The sequence below is a fragment of the Salvia splendens genome, chromosome 9 (genome assembly GCF_004379255.2).
Source record: "Salvia splendens isolate huo1 chromosome 9, SspV2, whole genome shotgun sequence".
Taxonomy (NCBI): Eukaryota; Viridiplantae; Streptophyta; class Magnoliopsida; order Lamiales; family Lamiaceae; genus Salvia; species Salvia splendens.
Window position 1 is genome coordinate 1,076,169 of NC_056040.1, and position 20,580 is coordinate 1,096,748.

Below are 20,580 nucleotides of genomic sequence, written 5' to 3' on the forward strand. Positions count from 1 at the left end.
TATTTTCATTAGATTTAATTATTAGGATATCTAATTTGCTTTGCTTTTACTCAATCTTTATAGCTTGTTTTTGTATTTAATTATTTATGTTTTCTCTTTCAAATGAGGAATGCTTTTCTGGAGTTGCTGGGTGATTAGATAATTATGCTAGAAGCAGTGATTAAAGTGTAATTGTCATGAAAGATTCATTCTTTGGTTACAAAATGTGGTTTGTTAAAAAATTGGTGGCAGAATTTGTTTGTGATTCTAATGCATATATATTTGATCTCTTATATTTCATAAGTTTTTGGGGGATGCTGAATTGCTGATGCCTGTTGTCTCTTCTATAATCATCAAATAGTCAGACTAGCTTCAGTATCACGAGCGAATACTAATATCTTGGTGCTGTGCTTTGCTTGATTTGGCACCAAATGTTAAACATTGCAAGTCGGCATTCACAATTATTGTTCTTGTGTGCGATTATCGTTGTGCCTAAAGAGTGAGCTATATTTGTCATGATTGAAGCTCCCTGCAGTGCCTATTATCTCTTCTGTTGTATCAATTACCGAAAAAAGTATCATGAGTGAATGCTAATATATCCCAGTGTTGTGCTTTACTTGATTTGGCACTAGATGTTGTAGCATTGCAAGCCTGCACTTGCAATAATTGTTTTCTTGCGTGTATTTATCGTAGTGCCTAAAGATAGATGTATTTCTTTCATGTTTGAAACTCCCTGCAATTCCTAGTTGATGATGCATACACCACCAAAGATTATGCGGTTTCGTGATATAGGTGGCACATTCAGAATCATATTATACTGCGTAATAGTAGTACTAAGTAGTAAGTAAGGTTGGCATGTCACATGTTAGATAGTTGATGTGATGTAGCAAGTTTTAATTTTGACTCTTGTTTACATTTCAACAGATGAAAGCAAAGAGTCAGAAGAAGGCTGAAGCTAAGGGTCAGCACTAGAGGACCAGTGTGACTTTTTTTTTGCTCTACTGGGATCAAAATAATAGAATAGAGAGATTGATTTTCCGCCATGGCCTGAATCGCCTAATGAGAACGAGCATCGTTTTCAACCGGTAAACAGTTAGGTTTTTCTTTTGGTTTGAAATGCTGCTCAAACACTAGTTTATCCTGTGATGACAATGAAGAAGGATATTAGCAAAAAAAATTTGGATCTATAATTTGCAAACTTTTTGGATCCTTGATTAGCTATATTTTCTCATTGTTTTATATATAAGGGGATCCATATTCATCTTGTTGTGGAAATTATTTTCCTCTTCTGGTTTCATTATCTTGAAAATTGTTACTGGGCATTTTCCTTATTTTCTCATATTAGGTATTTCAAGAATGGTATAATTATAACTAATTTGATCTAAAATTATGCTTTTCTCTAAGGTATCTTTGTAAATTAATTAGTATAAAAATTCTAATATGTTCATGTCAAAGGTGGACGAACTAAGATGATGGTAGGGACTTGGGGTCAGGTGAAATTTGTTATTTATTTATCTATTTATTTATTTATTTATTATAGTAATTATTAGTAGTATTAATCTAGCAATTGGCCATTTTATCCACAACTAAAGCCCACTTAATTGGACCTTGTGGCCCTTCTCAAAATCTGTCACAGCAAAACTAGAAATACTAATTAGGATGTGACTTGATTTAGAAATATAATAATAAAATCTCTATAGAAATATTTCACCACCTTGCTAGTTTTGAATAATCACGCTAATATTATTCTAATTTCCTTCGATTTAATAATTTATCATTGATTTAACTTATGGATACCCATAAAAGAAGGGCAACCGAAGATTTCACATAAGCTTGACTGATTTTTATATAATGATAATCTACTTTCAATAAAAAAAAATCAACAAAAAAAGTGGATTTCTTTTTCTCCTTTTCATTTTCTTTTTTTCCTTTTGAGCATAAAAAGTGGATTGCTAATAATATAATTTCAACATTATCTATTTAACTAATATGGTGATGGGTTGATGGCTCGAAAAATCGAACTCACTAGAATTTTTTGGTGCTTGTGGATTGACAATGGGTTTGGTCGACTCGACCCTATCCAACCCCTCCATCTATTATGGTTAAGATTACTCCCTCCAAGTACGATATCAACCCTTATAGTTGTGAACATTAGTGTCGATCTCGACATAATCCCAAATCTTTAAGGAGTATAAAAAAGATAAAAAGCTATGACCTAATCGTGTAAGGATTGGTGGTATAACCTTCAGCCAATCGTGCAAGGATTGGTGATAAAAAGCTACGCAATATGACTAGGGGTTTAAAACGGAAAAAATACCACTTTAGGAGTCTCGGTTTACCATTTTTGGGTGATCCAGTTGGAATATTACATAAATGGTATTATGCCCCACATTCCATTAACTTTTTTTCACTCAAATTTTATTATAAAATTAATATAAAAAAGTAGGACTCACATTTCACTATTTTTTTTCACCAACTTTCCTTTACAATTCTTAAAACCCGTGCCGAACTTAACTGGGACTCCTAAAGTGGGACGGAGGGCTTTATATAGTTAAAATATAATACTCCCTACATCCCACAAAAATATGGACATTTGGGACGACACGAAAATTAATGCATAACTGGTAAAGTAAGAGGGAGATAAAAAGAAAAAAAAATTATAGTATTTTTATTGGAGAATGATGCTAACATTATTAGATAAAGAAGTTACCAAAAATAGAAGGATATAATTTTATGGACATTCTAAAATAAAAAAAAATTCTTTATTTCTATGGGACGGAGAGAGTACTATTATATATTACAGTTCATGAAAAAAAGTCATTTTTAGTCTAGCAACATTAAAATGGAAGAAATGGTTGGTGAAATTCGTGTCACCTATAATTTGGAAATAGTGAAATTGAGAGTATTGACATGATAGTAATGCCACGTGGTTATTGGGCCAAATGATTAGACCCAGCCAACTGTTCCAATAAATCAACCTATTCAAATATTAGGTCAAATCTGGCCCACTCAAAATGAGGATCATCATTCTCCAAGTAATCAAATTAATTGAATTTTAGTTCCTACCATCTCCAGCTATAATGCACAATATTCATCATATTTCTTTGAAAATAAATTTTATTTATATATTTATAAATATTTTTCAAACATTATTGACATAGATAAAGTTTTATTAGTAATAGCAATTAACACACCACACTCAGTAAAAATATCACTTAAACAACCAATCCGCCATAAAACTGTTGGCAATTGAAACATAAAAATGAATACAATAATATCCCACATCGGTGTACACAAATAGTTTAATCCAGTATATAAGTCTCATGGGTCTCTCCTCCGATCACCAATTGATTTGAGGATGGAACCCATGGATTTCTATCATGGTATCAGAGCGGGTCGCCGACTGTGGGTCATATATTTAACTGACCCAGCAGTATATCTGGGCTGAAACCGAAAAAAATGATTGACCCAGCAGTATAACTGGGCTGAAAATTTGGGCCAGTGGTCTAACCGATCGAAAAAAAGATTGGGCCGATTGTCCAATCGATCATAAAAAAGTCCAACCCCTCCAAGATTCACCTTGAAGGGATCGAGGGAGGGTGTTGACAATTGAAACATAAAAATGAATATAATAATATCCAATATCGGTGTACACAAAGATCTTAATCCAGTATATAAGTCTCATGGGCCTCTCCTCCTATCACTAATTAGTTTTAGGATGGAACCATAGATTTCTATCCAAAACTAATCATAATCAATTTTGACTAAGCTCTAATCTATTGAGTAGAAGATTCTCACCACAAATGAATAGTTAAGTCATTATATTTCCCATAGAAATTCGTTGACTAAGCTCTATTTTATTGAGTAGAAGAATTTCACTACAAGCGAATAGTTAAGTCGTCATATCACAGAAATTCGTCAATTTTGATTAAGCTCTAATCTATGAAGCAGAAAATTTTCACCACAATCCAATAGTTAAGTCATCATATTTCGCATAGAAACAGCTATGTGTACAAGTGATAAATTTTCTATAGTCAATATATAGCTAACTATTAATCACTCTTCATGTACCAACAAACATGGACAATGTAGAAGCTAGTTATCATAGCCAGCCTATAATTATTCATTTGGATTTTGTTGTAAACCTAATTTTATACAGGCTTATCATTAGGCAAAAAGCAATGAAATGAATTTAATTGATATATTCACCACTTCAACCAATGCTAGTTAAAATACTCAAGATTAAAATTCAATATTTAAAAAATATGTATAGGCAATAAAAACATCAACTGATTTAACTATTGATATTTTTCCTCAACAACATAAACATTTTATTAGAATTTGTGTCATTGAGAGTGCTATACATTCTTAGACCATCCACAACGGGACTCGCCGGCGTCTCGCGTCTCGTCTCAGCGAGACGAGACCCCGGCGAGACGCGTTGCAGCCTCCATCTCGTCCCGTCTCGTCGCGCGTCTCGTCGCGCGACTCGTCTCGCCGAGCCAGGAGACGAGCTGGCTCGCCACGCGCCTCGGCGACGTGGCGCAGCCCGGCGTCGTGCGTGACGCCCACTCGCCGGCCCGCGAGTGGGCGTCGTCACGTGCTGACGCAATAAATATTTTTTTTTTAAAAAAAATCGAATTTAAATAAAAAAAAAAATTTTGTAACGGTATTATTACCGTTTTTTTTGTTTTTTTTTATATTTTTTTTGTTTTTTATTAAATTTTTTACTCTATAAATACTCCTAAACCCATCCTCATTTACACACAACTACACATCTATTCTTCATATCATCTAAATTTTCTCTCAAATTTTCGCTGAAATTTTCATAACCCAACTCAAGATGTCCGGCGACGGCGAGGGCAACTATGGCGGCTCCGGCTCCGGCGGGTGGGATCTCAACTCATTCGGCGATTGGGAGAACATGATCAACACATTGGGCGGTGGAGGTTCGTCAACGCCGGGGACCCAGGGTTCGGCGACGCCGGGGGGGTACCAACCACCCAATTTTGACCTTGATGCATATGTTCATCTAGTGCTGGTGCGTCTGGTGGTGACACTGCTGAAGGCATCAGCCAACATGATGCTGAATCCCAGGAGTTTGCGGGTACGGTCGGCGATGCAGGAGGATCCGCGAGTACGCGCCGTCGGCCGCAAGGGACGAAGGCGGCGAAAGCGGCTAGAGCAAGGAAGGGCCGAGGCGAATCAAGCCAGCCGGCCTCAGGATCGGGCTCGCGAGGAGGCTCGGACACACTTATGGTGGCGTACATGACCGCCACAATGGCGGACACTTCCCGCTTCTCGCACTCCCAATACGCGGCCTGGTGGAACGGAATTGTGCATATGGCAGCACAACTTGGCCTTCCGACTCCCCCTCAACCTCGACCGCCTCCGGAGGATGATTAGCCCTTCCGATTAATTTTTTTTTATTTTGTGTGTTTTTTTATTTTGTGTGTTTTTTTATTTTGTGTGTTTTTTTTATTTTGTGTGTTTTTTTATTTTGTGTGTTTTTTAATTTTGTTTTAATTTTAATAAAGTGTGTTTGTTTAAATTGAATTGGGTTTTAAAAAAAATTATAAATTAAATTGAATGAATAGTAATTAAGAGACGGTATAGAGACGGTTAAGAGACGGAGCGTTGCAGCCTCCGTCTCTTAGTTAAGAGATGGAGGAAAAAAGGACAGTGGGGCCCTCAAATAGTGCTCAAATAGTAGTTAAGAGACGGTTTAAGAGACGGTATAGAGACAGCGTTGTGGATGGCCTTAGTTATTAGACAAGAGAAGTAAAACTATCAATTACGCAAAACAAGAAAATAAGTCGATTTATTAGGACTTCAATTAATAAAGATAAGGAAAATAAGACAATTTAGGAAGTGAGTGTATAATAAAGTAGATTGAGAAAGACAATTTGGAAGGGGATTAAATAGGATTATTAATATAATATTTGCATGTGGTCAGTGACATGTCACCTCACATGTCCTGCAACTTGCACGGAAAGGAAGAATCGGACATTGCTGGGGCCCACTGTCACGTGTCTCCACCCCACATTGATTTTCTCAACCCGACCCGGTTTATTACGGACCCTCGTGCCCCACCCGCATTATCCATCCAACTATCTACTACTATTACTACTCCATTATAATGCACTACTAAATATCTAAGGGTTGGTGTTTCTTTGATTCGATTTGAATAATAAGATAATTATGTATATACTTTATTTATTTTGATAAATTTTATAGTCTGTATTTTGGGATTTGTTTTGTTGGCGCATATAATCATATAAATGTAGGGTTGGGTAAGTATCTAAATGTTGGTATTTCATGTGTTTACCCTCGAATTTAATGATGATAAATTGTTGTTAGTCTTAATCATGAAAAAAGAAAAGAAGGTATATGATGGAAACATTGAACACGAAAAGGAGACGTATCCATCGTAACATGTGATCAGTACTAAATAAATCAAACTAATAGTACTAAATACTTTTTTGAAAAAGAAAACTATTACTATTGGTCCCAAAGTCTTGATAAACTCTAAATCAATGCTATAGATTATAGTGAGCCTTGGAAACACAAAATCCACTTCTATAAATACACAGTTTTCAGATTATTCACTCTTTGTCAATTTAAAAAGAACACAAATTAACTTATTCAATAATCCCTAGCTACTACTATTTCTATTTGATCCCATTTCGTTTCTTTTGCAATTTTTTCTGTCTCTATATTGAGACTATTCCTCATCTCTTCTGTGTGGAATGCATTACTTAATGCCCCCCCCCCCCCCCCCCCATAAAAAGAAAAAAAAATTCCATGCAGAATACTATGTGTTACTATTGTCAGAAAAAAAAACTGTGGCTGAAAGAAAAAGAAGAAGATCATAAATATATTGATTAATTATTGCTTTTATTTGTTGCATTATGAAGATGAAGGACCAGCTCACCACCTTCAATGTTCTGGTCCCAATTCACTAAAGTTGGTGTATTAATCATGTACATATTTATAAATATAATATATTCACACACCACACACCCTACAAAAACACAGTATTTTAGATTCTTTTCTTGTCTTTAGTTTCAAAATGTAAAGTTAACATCTTCATGTAGTTGCAGAAAATAATACTACTACTTGATTGAGGCATCCATGCAGTCCATGCAGATTAGATTCCTGTTAATCAATTATTACTATATGATAAATTTATTGAAATAAATTTGAGGTTATGAGTGTGACAAGAATGTATACTTGACTTCTCACTTTCACCACCAACGCACCAACCTTACCTTTAAAATGGCTGGCCCAAATTTTAGAAAAAATCGATATATGTTGAAAAAGTTATAGGTATATAAGTTGTAGTAAGAATATCTCCAAGAGTTAATATCTCTATTTTTTTCAATTTATTAAATATTAATATATATTTGAAAATCTGTTAGTTTTATTATGTCATCCAATCTTATGTTTATTAAAGCCATGAAATAATCAAGTAAATACATTTCGTAATAAACTATTAATATACAACGGTGAAGCCAAGGTTTTAATATTGAGGGCAAATTATTACTCTATACTCCATAATAAATAGTTCTTTGCTTATTAAAGTTGTAAAATAAAACGCTCGGTGTTTTTTTACCTATATCTCATATGTACCCAGTTGTAGATCAAGGGGAGTTGTGGTCGATAAATCTCATTGTTGGCTCATGAGGGTTGGAAAACTGCACTAAATTAAGCATTTGAAGTTGTCGACAACCCCCGGGTGCTACAATTCCAAGCCAATCCTTCAGAAGCTGAATTCACTTCTGTTCTTCGTCTGTCATTCATTGTCAGCTATGACTACCACACCACATATATCTCTTGAATCTTGATGTCGGCTACGTCATCTTCGTTGTGTCAAACATCACAAGTTCCGTTTCTTAGATTCGATATTATTTTGTTGTAAATATCGGCAAAAGGATTGGTCATAGATTCCATTAATTATTGGTTATGTAAGAGTAATAGTCTAATCCAAGACTCCTTAATGGGACAAGCATGGCTTTCAATCTTGCAGTGTAAATAAAATAACGACATTAACGGAAAATAGTTTGCACTGTACGGAATTTCAATCCGTTAACGGAGTGCGGATTATATTACTCCATTTTTTATTTTTCATTACTCCATTTTGTAGTAGCATGTAAATTATAGTATTACTCCATTTTTTATTTTTTCCAATATATAAACATAGTCTACGAAAAATATACCACAATATCTTTTTTCATAATCTTCCAAAAGATGTAGTATCACTTCCCTTTTGTGTTTTTCTCCATTCATTATGATGAGCTCAAGTTCTATTTAAAATACATTCACCAAATATTTATTTAAAAATTCGTACCGAATAAAAATTGATAGGACTCATAGGAGTATATTGTAGTCATTGAAGGGAATAGTTGTGTTATAACTCATAGTCATATATGTTGAACCTAAAGTAAATAGAGTGCTTATATTTTATATGAAGAAAAAATAAGGGCATACTCGATTTATATAAAATTCCAAAACTTCCACCCTTAATTTTGTATACTCTAATTTTTATTCGTTTAATTAAGACATTCACCAACAATGACAGATTCAGATGAGGTCTACCGACACTATTCCATTTATTTACAATTGTCGTCAACCTCACAGTATGATAGCTCGTTATTAATCACCACCGTACACGAACACCAAATTAAAGTTGTCCAACTAAAGATATAAAGTGAATTTTGTTTGAATATCACCATCCACATTTTTAATATTTTGTTTGTAGTCTTTTTAGCTTTGTACATATGCATGCAAACTAACATATATAAATATAAATATAAATAAGCAGAATTAACGTAATGTGAAATAAAATAGAATAAAAACAGCAAAACTAATCGAATTACCGTTAAATTCTCTCGCAGGGTGTAAAAGCAAACACCTCTGTGAGGAAAAATCGCAAACACCTTATCTACAAATCCGACCCTCAGAAACAAGCACCCCACAATTCAGGGCTAAGATCAGAGATTCCTCCAAAAAAAGAGCTACTAATGCGAAGAAAGATGTTGAAAAAAGAGGAGAGAATTCAGCAATCTGCAGCTCAATTCCTCCATCTTGACCATCTCTCTCCAAAAATCCGCGGTATAATACAATTTCACCAACGCGCGGGATCGGATTGAAAATCAAAAATTGAAAACAAACCCTAGCATTGAGCTTCATCGGATCATGGAAGTGAGCGATCGGAAGAAAACCTCTTCGCAGGGGAGCGTGAGCCCCATTTCGTGGTCGAATCCGAACTCCTCCTCGGCTCTGCGGAGCAGGCATTGGAACTCCGGGTGGGAGAGGAAGGAGATCGGGACGATGTAGCGGCTGCGGTTCTCGCCGACGTAGACGGCGAAGTGGCCCTTGGGGACGTCGACGGGGTGGAGGCCGTCGTCGTCGTCGTCGTAGCCGTGCTGCTTCTTTCCTAGGCTCGAGCAGCGTTTGAGGATCTGCTTGAGCGCTGCTGCTTGAGAGAGTTTGCTTGGTTTTTTGATCGCCATTTGTCGAGGAGAGAGGAGAGGTGTTGAAGGAGTTTGGAAGAGGATTTTGAGGTGGTGAAGAATGAAGATGGAGTGTGTTGAGGTATTTATTGAGGAAGGTTGTGGTATTTTTGGGGCTTTGATGTGGGGTCCATTGTGCAAAGAAAATCTGTATACTTTTTCTACTAGTGAAATGAGTTACTACTCGCTCCGTCTCATTACCTTGATTTTATGTAGGACTCCTCCGTTCCTTAAATTTTATCTCACTTTTGAATTGACAAATTTTAATAAATGTAATGGAATGTGAGTTGAAAAAATTAGTGAAGGGTGGGTCCTACTTTTATATATTAAGTTTTATAATAAAATGTGAGTTGTAACGAGTTAGTAGAATATGATATCCACTACAAAAATGATAAAAAGTGAAATATGACAAATTTTGTGGGATTTGCGGAAATGAAAAAATGTGACAAAATTTAAAGGACGAGAGAATATTATTTGTGAGTTGAATTAGGAGATTAGATAGAAATATTTTTTTAAAAAAAGAAAAATGTGTTACTTAGACGAGGATGAAAGAAGTAATTGAAACTTTTGAAGGTTTGAATTGTAATTGGAGTTTAAAAAAATGGAAGCTTTTGCGCAGGCATGAGAGTGTGGGTTAAACTTGACCAAGTTCAAGATTAGATCGACCAAAGAGAGAGGGGTGAGGAGGAAGATGAGGTGACAGAGAAGGCGTGGGTGGAGGATCTCCGAACAATGATAGTCCTCTGCACTCAATGGTTGAAGTTATCAATTTCTATATGTTTCAAATTACTTGAGTTATATTCTACTTCATATTGTTACAGGTGATTTGAGTCGTTTATCTTTATTACAAAAAAACAAAACATAATGAGTCATTCATCTTTATTAAAAAAATTAAAACATTTAATCTAATCTCATTAACTCTCTTATCTATTTAATTTTATTCTATCTTGTCTATCTAACTTTATTCTCTCACTTTATCTCTATTTATCTACTAAACAAACTTTCGAACATTTTGTGACGAAAAGAACATCTCAAGTGACATGGGACGAACGGAATAAAACTTTAGTGTAATTTTGGTTTCATGCGCCATAAAAGAAATTATATTATGCATCATTGTAAAGTTGGTTGATTCTAATTTTGTAACCTATATCGATCCACCTCAAGTCACATTTTCGGGCCTAATTCCAAATCAGTGACAATATAATATCAGTATACAATGATTAAAACTATGGTATGCACGTATAAATTTTTCTTTGATATTAGAAATAGAGAACGATGAGGTTTGAACAATGGGTAAGTCCAACTTGCCCCTTCTCAAATACATAATTTTTTTCTATATTACTAAAATTTTGCCCAATTCTCAGATGAAATCTTGGCCATGTCCCTGGTTTGAACTCTAGATCTCTACACTATATATGAAATCTAATGCAGATTATAAATATAATACTTTATTTACCATTTTCATTATAAATTTTCTATTCATCAATATTTGAGGGCTTAAATATCCGTTTTGTGTGTATACACGTATCAATATTTATGACAAGTTTTTATATGAATCACAGAAATATTTATTTAACTAAAATAAAAGGTGAATACAACTACAAGAAGTAAGTACGTAGTTTTTTGTAGTTCGAGTAAAAGGGAAGAGGGGTGCATGTGTGTTGGCACTGCGTCTTAGCTTGAAATGACAAAGTGGGGCCCAGAGCCGAAGTCCATTTTTTGTACTACGTTCTAATTACGATATGGGCCATTATCTAAATCCCAAAATATATTTGATCTAACATTATCCAATACACTTAACATGTTAATAATTTTCTAAAAAATAAAATCAAAATAAAGAGGTGATATGACGGCTATGTTGATAAAGTTAACTAAACTTTCATAGTGACTTAGTACGATTCACGAAATATAATTTACGAAGTATATAGTTTTAGGGTCGTCTTCGAGTTTATCACCTTAATCCCAAATTGAGACTGAATATGGACCATTTGATCCAAAAATCAAAGGCTGAGATTGAATAAAAAAAATATCAATAAATAATAGATAAAATATCAACAAAAGGGTAATATCGTCATTATATTATTATATGATAATTTTCGTGGGTGTTTTTTTATATCAATAATATGACATGAGAATATCAACACACAATAAGAAAATATCAACACAATTTTATTGATATTTTACCTACATTATATTGAGATTTCGCATACACTATATTGATATTTTTTTTGCATTTTTTGATAAAAGCTGCTTACCAACATGTACGAAAATTGAAATATAATTTATCAAATTTCATCACTTGAACATCTTCGGAACATATGCAATTGAGATCTCGTTGGAATCCTTATAAAATTATCTTTAATTTGATATATTTTTTTTGCGAAATAATTTAAATTGAGAGAGTTACATAAATTTAAAGTTTTAAGATGATTTTGATGAGAGAGAATTGACATTAATACCCTTTAAATATATTTAATAATTTTTTTAATTTAAAATATAATCCATGTGTCATTATTTCAACCACTAGATCTCTTAATCTAATGATTAAGATTTGGTCTTAATTTGTGATTGCTAATTAGTTAGCAATTGATCACTCCCCTATAGTTATATATGTATGTTTAAGATAAATTACAGATGAGATTCAAATGCTTCAACCATAACCATGCAAATGAGGAGATAGACGATAAAACGAAGCTTAATTGGTAAAATGTTTTCCAACCAACTAATATAGTGAAATTTAGTTATTTGGAATCATAATTGCGATTGTTGTTTGGAACTTCTCATTCAACTTAGAGTTGCTATGAGACCACTCATGATACAAGGCTCGGTTTTCGTAGGCGCAAACTCCCACTTTTTTCTGTACTTTCCTTTCAAAGTCAAGATCATAAATGTTGAAATCCAGACAAGAAAGCGTTGGTTTGAGCCTAGATCGTGACAAGGCCGTTTAAGGTAATGTCTCGACGCAATCGGATGGAACAATACATAGATAAGTAAATCCTTTATAATGTTTGAATTTCAAGGTATTCTTTATTTCATACCGCTAATTTTGAATTCTAATTGAGTAAGAATTAACTCAAATGGAAATAGACTTCTAATCAACTCATCTTATCTTTTGTAGATGAGATTGACAGATAACGCCAGGATATGTTCTTTTGTTCATCTGCTGCTTTAGATAAAACGTTTGTTTGGTCTATACATCGATTTCGTTGCTTTTTATTATAGTTTTCATTCTAAAATGTGTATGTACTACTACCCCACCGGTCACTAGTTTTGGCTCTAAGCATTTATTTTGTACTGCATGTCCCATTAAAAATGAAATGTTTTCCTTTTTTTAGTTATCTCATTAAAAATGAAACGTTTCTAAAATAGAAACAACATCATCTCTACTTTTTTTCTCTCTTACTTTACTCTCTCTTCATTAACTCACAAAATAACACTGTATAAAATCTCGCGTCGGAAACCAAATGTTTCATATTTATTGGGACGGAGATAGTATTAAAATAATGAAGATCCAATAGGGTTGAATGATAGAGGCAACTACAACTACCACCTCTTCCTCCCAAAATACATATATATTGTGAAAGAAATTTGAAATTGATATGTTTGGACATAAAGAGCATAAACATTAAAGAGTTTTGGATGCATAGCATTCCACTGTTTGCAGTTGGTTTCAAGTTTCAACATCACCTCCACCTCAATAATTATTACTACTTCCAACATTATGTCTCTTTTGATTAAACCTTACACCCCTTCCATCCAAATTTTATTTATATTTTTCTATGGTAAATAGTATATCAATAAAAATATGATAAATAATTACCATAAATCAATTTAAAGATAATAAAATGAACCCACCTTTTTTTTGTATCATACATAGCTTTATAGTAACTAGTAATCTAATAACTTAAACTATAAGGTACTAGTACTGTATTATAAGGTTAAAAAATATTCTCCACATTTATTATGGTTTGCATATAGTACAAAAGTTTGTTGAGGGGGTCGGACCAATCCCAATGTCAGCCCATAAAGATCAGAAAAAACACTATAAATTCAGAATTTGGAGGTGTGTTGATCCCATTGTGCGACAGCTCTACCCCAATCCATCAGGGTTGTGTCCACCTCCATTCTTCGTCCGCAGTCATGGTCATCGACGGCGGTCGAACCACTTATGTTGTTCGATGCGCAAACAATCTTCTTTAATGTGTCCGACTCCAAGTTCAATTCCTCAATCCAACACCTAAAAATTAACTGAAATTTTGGAATTCTTTTTTGCTTGGTAGAGTACTTCTTACCAGAAATCCATGTGAAACTATTAATACATGGTACAAATTTCAAACTGCCACACAGTACATATTCATGAGCCAATAAATTCATACAAACAATCGGTTTCTTATTTCTCATTCAATTCGCCTCTACTTTTTGCAGTTTTTTACTGATAAAAACATTCAATTTTTCGAGGGTGGTTGTAAAGATTATTGACAATAATTTGGGAGGCCTAGTTTTGATTTGTGACAATGATAATTTAACTTAAAACTCACTATTCTTTTAGTTGCACTCACCATTCAAGATTGATACCATGTAATTAAGTGCAACTTAGCTGATAACAAGATGCTTTCCCTCCAATAATAGGTCAAAAGTTTGAGTCACCGTGATAACGGGAACTACCATTAATCATGTTATAAAAAATAATAAATCATGTCAATATACTTGCAAGCTAACTTACTCCGAGAAAAAAATTGATGGTTAACAATTGTAGAAACCCCCCCCCCCCCCCTTTCATTTTCCTCTCCTTTAGCAATTATGATTAACTAGACACATCACGTGACAATATGTTTAGAGAATATGGATCAAACGTCTTCTCATGTCTTCTCATCTTTAGACTAAACTCTAGTGGCATAGTTTTGTGATCTTTATCGAACCAAACTAGAGAAGTGGTTAACCCGCAAAATGCTTTAGTTCCAATGAATAGGTCGAGAGTTTGATTCACCAGAGCCACATGATAAATGAGGAGCTATTATTGATCATCCTTCACAAAAAAGCAAGTCATGTGAAGATAAGTACATGTCCTCATAGCGTAGTCAATATACACGAAGGAAATGCAAAGTAGGATGTCGGGACAACATGGTTGGACCATCACAATTTTTACTCACGTCCTCGTAGCGCAGTGAATACATAGGATGCAACGTTAAGTAGCGACTGTAAATTTGACGACGAAAATAAAATCAGTCAGGAAATGCAAAGTAGGATGTTGGGACAGAAATGGGGCAGTCCCATCTTTTCCCATGTGGTCCTCAACTGGAAATCTGAAGCCAACAGGAAAGAAAGCCCACTTCAAACCTCCACCACTCGCACTCGCCCCATCCATCTTCTTCATTGCCCTGGCTAAATGGAATAGTATATAATTATGAGAGAGAAAGAGAGGTGTATCTGCATGTTCCAAGGCTGAGAAAAGATCCACAATAAAGATAGCAAGATGACCTTCTGTTGCTACATCATTGTTGTCTTCTCCTTTTGTTTTACGTACTCGCCCCTCCCTTTCGCCAGTACGAACATTCGACAGCGACACCCTATGCACTATCATCTTCACAACCGTTTTTAACCATGTGACGGGGGGCGTTTACTTTGTTAGATTTGATGGACTCGGCTCAGTACTTGACCTCCTTCCCTGTGACAATATTAATTTTGGGTAATCTCGAGCCAATTTAATTTCGAGTAACCAATCTACTTAAAGCAAAAGAAGAAAGAAAGAGTAGCCATAGCCATAATAATGATAATAATACCATTTGAAAATGATCAAAACTCAAAACAATGATGTCTTTTGCTCTTCACCAACTATGTAACTTATACTCCCTCCGTCCCGACTTTAGTGATGCATTTCATTTCGGCACTGGAATTAAGACAATGGGATTCAGTGAGTTAAATTGAGAGAGAATGTGTCAGTTAGTTAAATTGAGGGTGTAAATATCATAGCTTTCAAAACTCAAATTTACAAGTTACCACATGTTTTTTGAAATAAGATAGGATGAAATTAACCTCAACTCAAATAAAGAGATTGGATGACACTTTAAATATATGGACCCATACATCTTAAAAACACTATACCTAATAAAATACTTAAGTAGCAACCTATATATGCATATCTAGCATTAATGAATGAACTATAACAAAAGCCAATTACTACCAATATTAATCAAATAATTTCAAGACTAACATGTTCATGTCTAAAGTGGCAAGAAAAAACACACTTTTATCAAAATTGACTATAGGCTTATCTTATGTCTTGTTATCCCACAAGATTAAAAGTCATGTTATTCTCTATATAGTTGAACGAGTGCAACTATGAAATAAATCACCTCTCAAAAATTTCACATATATAAAATTAAATTGTGGTGACTAATTGAAGTTGAATGTGACATAACATTAGTCTAGCACATGAAGCCCATGTTACTCTTGCCCATCACATATCATTCCCAACTACTGGAAACAGTCACCTTAACTTCTTTCAACTAATGTTTTTGACAAATTTTTTTTAAAAATGTGAGATAGGAACATGGAATAATCAGCCCAATTATTGATGAAAAAAATACGACATAGGAAAAAATTTGTACGGTTCAAAATGAAATGGAAATATTTTTTTGTATACAGATATAACACAAGACGGTATGGGCTATATATCAGTTCGCAGGTGATGAAAGCAACATTTAGATGTAGAAAATATGACCTTTCAGGAAGCCATGAGCCTCGATTGGGTACGTCCGCGAACGAGTCGGGTATTGGAGTGACATCATAGATATGCGTATCGGACTTGGCAACATCAAGCTGAAAAAAGGGTTGGTTTAGGAAGGGCCAGGAAACAGCTCAGCAAGTTGCAGGACATAAGACCTAGAGACAATATCTTTAACCCATGCTTTTGAAAATAATACTCTTTCCGTGACACATTACTTCAGTCGTTTATTTTGGGCATGTGATTTAAGAAAATTGTGTTTAGTGGATTTATGTAAAGAGAGAGTATAGTAATAGAGATTAGATGTTTTTTTTTTCCAAGTCCGTGGGACATCCCAAAATGGAATACGACTCAAGTAATGTGGGACGGAGGAAGTATATATAGCTACAATTGTATTTCGTCGAATAATTAGAGACATGGGAATGTGAAGGGATTAAATTATAGGACTTGACAAAGCTAAAATGGGGATAGGGTTAAGGATAAGGGTTTCGTACCTGGTATGTGATGGACTGAAACCGAGTAGTACGCTGACAGCAGGACGATCAGTTAAGAAACTTGAGCATGTGCCAGCATGTATCAACCAGCACTGTTTGGATCACACCTCCGATGGATTGACGTGCATGTTACTCGGATTCAACAATGAAAATGATTGGTCATGCCAAGAATCGGGTGTTTTAGTATAGACAAGGTTAAGTGTGGGGAACAGAAAGTCCTCAATGCAACAAGCAAGAACACAATCCAAACACAAACTCAAACAAATATCAAATGTTTAATGTTTTTACAACCATTTTTATAACATAGAACAAACATGTAAGTCTTGAATATAGTGATGATATATGATGCAAAGGCGGAACACAATTCGTGGTGCATGAGTTTGTTACACATGCTAGTAAACTAATACGACTCTTGTTCTTTTGCATAAATGTGTTGGTGCTTTCACAACTCATAATCGAAGATTAGGCCAATTGAAGAAGTCAAAAAGTAGTTCAATCATAAATATAGGGAGAGAAAACAGTTTGATATGCAAAGATATATAGCTTGTGAAGATAAATTTCTACATGTCAGATGCTGCATTCAATTAAAGATGCTATTGATCGACCAAATTCAGCTGGCATTCAAGTTTACACAAGTACAGATATATATAAACAGTGGAAACATAAATATCTTTGTTAGAAATTACTCCCTCCGTCCCGTGCTACTCGCACGTTTGCTTTTCGGCACGGAGATTAAGGAATGAGTGTATAGCAAAGTCAACCATTGCGGCTGTAGGTGATAATTTTTACTAAAAATGGAAAGAGTGCAAATAACTTGGGACGCCCAGAAAGGAAATAAGTGCAAGTAACACGGGACGGAGGGAGTACTATCAACTGTCAAAAAGCTTATGATTCTTCAACTGTCACAGAATATGCTATGATGAAAAAACATCACATAGTCACACTGCAAACAAACAGCCAAGGCAAAAATGCCAAAAACTGCATTCTCCAAGATGGAAGATAATGGTATCTAACGAATTCCCCCAGGCAAAGAATGCTCGGAGACTCAAAGAGAGAATAAACTATACGATTACAATTAGGTTGATAAGAGGACAACTACTATATACAAATTCAAATGGTCGTAACTGTAGACCTTTTGAAAACTAAGCATGGCCTATTACTACCATCTCTATTTTGACTGAGGGAGTGAACACAAAGACTGCATGTCAACTAGTACCACGTGACTCCACCATTGGCTATTATGTGAACGAGTTATAAAAGAGAACATCTTGCAAGCGCAAGAAATTACGATGCTGCATTCACTCTTATTATATACTAGTAGTATATACATGATACATCTCTAAGTCATGATAGTTTTGAGTCACTTCATAAGACAAAATTTGAGAAATTAACACCCCCCCCCCCCCAACAAAGATTGGAATATCCCGATTCCTGACTAACTAGAAAGTAAACACGAGAACCATTATTCTTCACACAGCCACCATTAAGTAAAACTATGCAAGCGGTGTTATTTAGAAAGTATGGGATTCAAAACTATACGAGAAAAGAATTCATTATCTTGCTCAAAAATCATACTGCTTTCCTGTGCTACGTAATACAATACAAACAGACAAAATGGAACTCGTGTGCAAGCTTCAAACAAGGATTCACCAAATCATACTCCTTCAAGTAGATATGATCCCATAAAGACGTAACTTGGAACGTAGAATACCTTTAAGGGGAATAAGGTCTTTTTCCTTTTTCAATATGCAAGGATTCGTACTCTTCTGATCTTGTTATATCTGTTCAATTCAATCTATTCTCCCTCAATCTCAACTTGCAACAGGCTCTGTAAATCAGAAACGCCATCAACTTTGGACCTCGTATGATTTAAATAGTACAGAACATAATCTATCTATCTATCGAACTCCAAGCAATATCCTTCTTCAAACCTCTTCTCTTCATAACCTCTCTCAACTGTTCAATCTCATCCCACATACCATTCCTAGCATACATATTAGACAGCAGAACGTAAATTCCAACATTATTAGGCTCCACTACAAGAGCTTTCTGAGCAGCCAACTTCCCCAAACCGACATTTCCACACTCGTTACACGCACTAAGAAGTGCGCCCCACATGGATACAGCGCAATCCGCAGCATGTGGCAGCTCACTAACTATTCCCCAAGCCCTCTCCAACTCCCCCGCCCGACAAAGCAAGTCAACGAGACAACTATAATGCTCTCGGCTCGCACACAACCCATAGTCACGAGTCATGGACTCGAAATACTCCACGCCAAGATCCACTTGCCCGGTGTGGCTGCAAGCAGAGATAACCGTCAAGAATGCCACTCCATCCGGCCGTATCCCTTCCATTAGCATATCCTTAAATAACCTAATCACTTCAGCATAATCTCCGGTCCTTCCATACAATCCCAACATCGAAGTCCATAAAACAACATCTCTTCGCCTCATCCATACATCGTACCCCGCCATACTAAACACTCTCTTTGCGTTATCCACTAGACCACACCTTCCATACATTTCAATCAACAAACTCTGCAGAAACACATCAGCTCCAACATCATTAACGCGACGCACAACACCCGCGTGAACCTCCTTCCCCAATTCCACAGCACACAAGCCGCTACAAGCGCGTAGAGCAGCCGAGAACGTGAAATGATCCGTTTCTAAACCCAATAGAGGCATCCTCCTCACCAGCTCAATCCCTTCCCCCCACATCTTAGCCTCCGCATAGCCCGACAAAAGCGCATTTGCACACACAGTATTCCTCTCAGGAATTTCGTCGAACACCTTCGCCGCATCACCCACGCTACACATTTTCGCGTAAAAATCCACCAACGCACTTCCCACAAACACACTAGCGAGCCAACCCGATTTCTCCACATAACCATGCGTCGATTTACCAAAGACACCATTTTTCAAACAGGAGGCTGACTTCAACGAGGTGCATAGAGCGTATGAATCGACATATACGCTGTTGCGATGCATGAATAGAAACGTGTGCAGGGCAAAACAGTCGGAGCCGTGTTGAGAGAAGTGAGATATGATCGAATTAAACGGCAGGGGGTTTCTGAGATTGAAGGATTTCAAGAAGTGGGTTAGGATTGTGTGGTTGTTGTTGGCGATGCATGAGGTGTAAGCTAGAGCTAGGTCGGATTGGAGATTGGGGGAAACGAAGAAGAGCTTTGTTCTGATTACATGCGCGTAGAATTGTTGGATTGGTTTGAGATTCTTTGTTTGAGAGCAGTGATGCAGGAATTGGGAGATTGTTTTGAAATTCAGGGCGCCATGGATATTGATTTGGGGGAACATATGTTCGATTTTGAAGAGGTTTATGATTATCTTCTGTGTTTCTGAGGATTATCAAGAGTTCAGCAATAAGTTCATCAAATTATGAGCTTATTCTTTATTTTAAATGGAATTGGGATATTGTTTAATTTATGAGTGTAAATTAATAGTATTGTTTTAAGGATTTTCGATTTATTTTGTGATAATTTATATTTTGATTTTCCATGGTCATAGGAGTCTTTACTATCTATATCGATACACCTTACAAACGCAAATAGAACTATGATCATATGTAACAAACTTGATGCAAATAGAGAAATAAAACTACAAAACAATTCGGGCCAAAGCCCTCCGGCGACGCCTAGCTGCCTAGGCCCATTGGGTCCGGCCGATATTGCTTATGTGGCGTATCTCTTGAACATACGAGAGTCGTTGCTTATGTGGCACATCTCTTAAAAATACAATGGATCGAACGTGCTTATGTAGCACATCTACGAGAGAGCCACTATTAGGGAGCCGTTGTTGCTTATGTGGCATATATCTTGAACATTACTTACGTGGCACATCTCTTGAACGT

The 20,580-nt window shown here is 35.6% G+C and overlaps 2 protein-coding genes across 4 annotated transcripts; both read right to left on the reverse strand.

Annotated features, from left to right (window-relative positions):
- Positions 1-8,846: 8,846 nt before the first annotated feature.
- On the reverse strand, positions 8,847-9,562 carry LOC121747043 (auxin-responsive protein SAUR50-like). Its single transcript, XM_042141025.1, has one exon. The coding sequence runs from the start codon at positions 9,492-9,494 to the stop codon at positions 9,168-9,170; it is 327 nt and encodes a 108-aa protein (XP_041996959.1). The 5' UTR covers positions 9,495-9,562; the 3' UTR covers positions 8,847-9,167.
- Positions 9,563-14,491: 4,929 nt separating this feature from the next.
- LOC121749684 (putative pentatricopeptide repeat-containing protein At3g23330) lies at positions 14,492-20,162 on the reverse strand. 3 transcript variants are annotated; one of them, XM_042144269.1, is made up of 5 exons: positions 16,713-20,162; positions 16,216-16,313; positions 15,275-15,381; positions 14,973-15,159; positions 14,492-14,872 (listed from the first exon to the last, which is right to left on the reverse strand). In XM_042144269.1, exon 1 carries the CDS (start codon positions 20,025-20,027, stop codon positions 18,603-18,605), a length of 1,425 nt encoding a protein of 474 aa, XP_042000203.1. In that variant the 5' UTR covers positions 20,028-20,162; the 3' UTR covers positions 14,492-14,872; positions 14,973-15,159; positions 15,275-15,381; positions 16,216-16,313; positions 16,713-18,602. The 3 variants fall into 3 exon arrangements, with proteins under 3 accessions (XP_042000203.1, XP_042000204.1, XP_042000206.1); XM_042144270.1 differs by having other exon boundaries at positions 14,492-14,876; XM_042144272.1 differs by having other exon boundaries at positions 16,216-16,376.
- Between the last annotated feature and the right edge of the window lie 418 nt (positions 20,163-20,580).